General features: G+C 40.9%; 1 protein-coding gene across 1 annotated transcript; it reads right to left on the bottom strand.

The window, feature by feature from the left end:
* Positions 1-900: 900 nt before the first annotated feature.
* On the bottom strand, positions 901-2,005 carry LOC122723366 (fasciclin-like arabinogalactan protein 12). Its single transcript, XM_043955451.1, has one exon. The coding sequence runs from the start codon at positions 1,923-1,925 to the stop codon at positions 1,113-1,115; it is 813 nt and encodes a 270-aa protein (XP_043811386.1). The 5' UTR covers positions 1,926-2,005; the 3' UTR covers positions 901-1,112.

Here is a 2,005-nt window from a genome sequence, read left to right on the forward strand (position 1 = left end):
ACAGAAATAGTAATATTGGAAAGAAAAAAAAAAGGGAAAATTACTTCTTAGTCCCTCAGGTTTAACGTAATTAACACTTCTGTCCCTCTATTTTGGCGACCCAACACTTAAGTCCCTCACTTTCTCTTCCGTCCAAATTCGTAGTCCTTCCGTCCATTTAAACCGTTTGGTCAAAGAGTCAAAAGTGAGAGGTGATAATTTTTTCCAGAAATACCCTTCTCTTAATGTGAAATTCCTTTTTTCTTTTTCTCTTTCATGCTTTCTCCCGTTGCAGAAGAAGAAGAAGAAGAAGAAGAAGAAGAAGAAGAAGAAGAAGAAGAAGAAGAGGAAGAAGAAGAAGAAGAAGAGGAAGAAGAAGAAGAACAAGGAGAAAGAAGAAGAAGAAGAAGAAGAACAAGGAGAAAGAAGAAGAAGAAGAAGAAGAAGAAGGAGAAAGAAGAAGAAGAAGAAGAAGAAGAAGGAGAAGGAGAAAGAAGAAGAAGAAGAAGAAGAAGAAAAAGAAAGAAGAAGAAGAAGAAGAAGAAGAAAAAGAAGAATAAGAAGTTGCAGAAAAAAGGGTAGGAAGAAGAAGAAGAAGAAAAAAGAAGAAGAAGAAGAAAAAGGAGAAAGAAGAAGAAGAAGAAGAAGTTGCAGAAAAGGGTAGGAAGAAGAAGGAGAAGAAGAAGAAGAAGAAGGAGGAGAAGAAGAATGGGTATTTGGGTTTGGATTTAGTGAGGGTTAATTTTGTCAATTTACGTGTCCCAAACGGCTATTTTGGACGGAAGGACTGCGAATTTGGACGGAAGAGAAAGTGAGGGACTTAAGTGTTGGGTCGCCAAAATAGAGGGACAGAAGTGTTAATTACGTTAAACCTCAGGGACTAAAAAGTAATTTTTCCAAAAAAAAAGACAAGTACTAATATTAATACGTAATTCAAATTTTTATTAATGCTTCCCATGCAGATGGAAAGAGAGAGACAAAAAGGAATGATGTAAAACCACGAATTCAACCCTAAGTAAATAATCGGATGTAAACGGTACAAATAGGACGCTTGAGGAATATGCTGATCACCATCATCCGATCCAGTTCACCAAAAAGTTGAAACCCCATAACCCCCTGTGTGCATGGTCATCTCACAAAGCAAATATTGCAGCAGCTATGCCAACTCCGAGAAGCACCACATGATATTGCACAGGACTTACTGCTCTAGACGTATTCACAGTAGTAGAAACAACAGGATTCTCAGCTACAGGAGCCTCCTTCTTGGGCTTTAGTTTCTCTGGTGCTGGTCCTGGTGCAGGAGATGGAGGCTTAGAAGTGAAAATGTCCATAGGAAGCAGCAACTTGTCTACCCTGTAAATGGCTAGCTGGTTGTCTGTGTACACGGTGCCAGAAATGCTTGTATTGGTAAGTCCTGTAGTGATGTTCACTGAATTGGGATAAGTGGTGAAGTTGAGAGCTACCCGGCCGCCACTTCCAGCCTCTGTTCCTACTGGGTTAGTCACGGTCTGGAATTGGGAAGTTGATAGAAATGTAGGAATTACATGAAATTTCACCAACTCAGACTTCTGTTCATCGGTCAGGGAGTTGAGAGTGCCTGATTTAAGGTTCGAAAAAGCGCCGTCGGTTGGTGCAAAGATGGTCAGACCATTGTTTGAGTTGTTGAGGACAGTGAGTAAGTGGTTTTCCTCTTGGGTGGATTTTAAAAGGCGGATGAAGACTGTGAAGTGACCATCTTTTTCAAGAATTTTAGTGACGTTGGTGGGAGCAGGTACTGAAGCTGGCTGTGCTGGGGATGCAGCTGGTGTCTGTGATATGACTGGAGGAGGAGGGGATGCAGCCACCGGTCCCTGTGCTGGTGCAGCAGCCGGAGACTGAGATAATATTATAGTGCAATGAAGGAAAACAATTAGAAGTGAAAATAAGACGCAAGATTGTTGATTCATGTTTTCTAATGGAGCTGGAAACAAACAAAAAATGTACAAGGAAGTGAACTAACTCAAGCTAGCTAGTCTACTCGTGGAAG

Source organism: Manihot esculenta, chromosome 3 (assembly GCF_001659605.2).
Source record: "Manihot esculenta cultivar AM560-2 chromosome 3, M.esculenta_v8, whole genome shotgun sequence".
Taxonomy (NCBI): Eukaryota; Viridiplantae; Streptophyta; class Magnoliopsida; order Malpighiales; family Euphorbiaceae; genus Manihot; species Manihot esculenta.

What these genes read in the sequence shown, in the direction of transcription:
- LOC122723366 (XM_043955451.1), bottom strand. Translation starts at nt 1,925, where the DNA reads ATGAATCAACAATCTTGCGTCTTATTTTCACTTCTAATTGTTTTCCTT.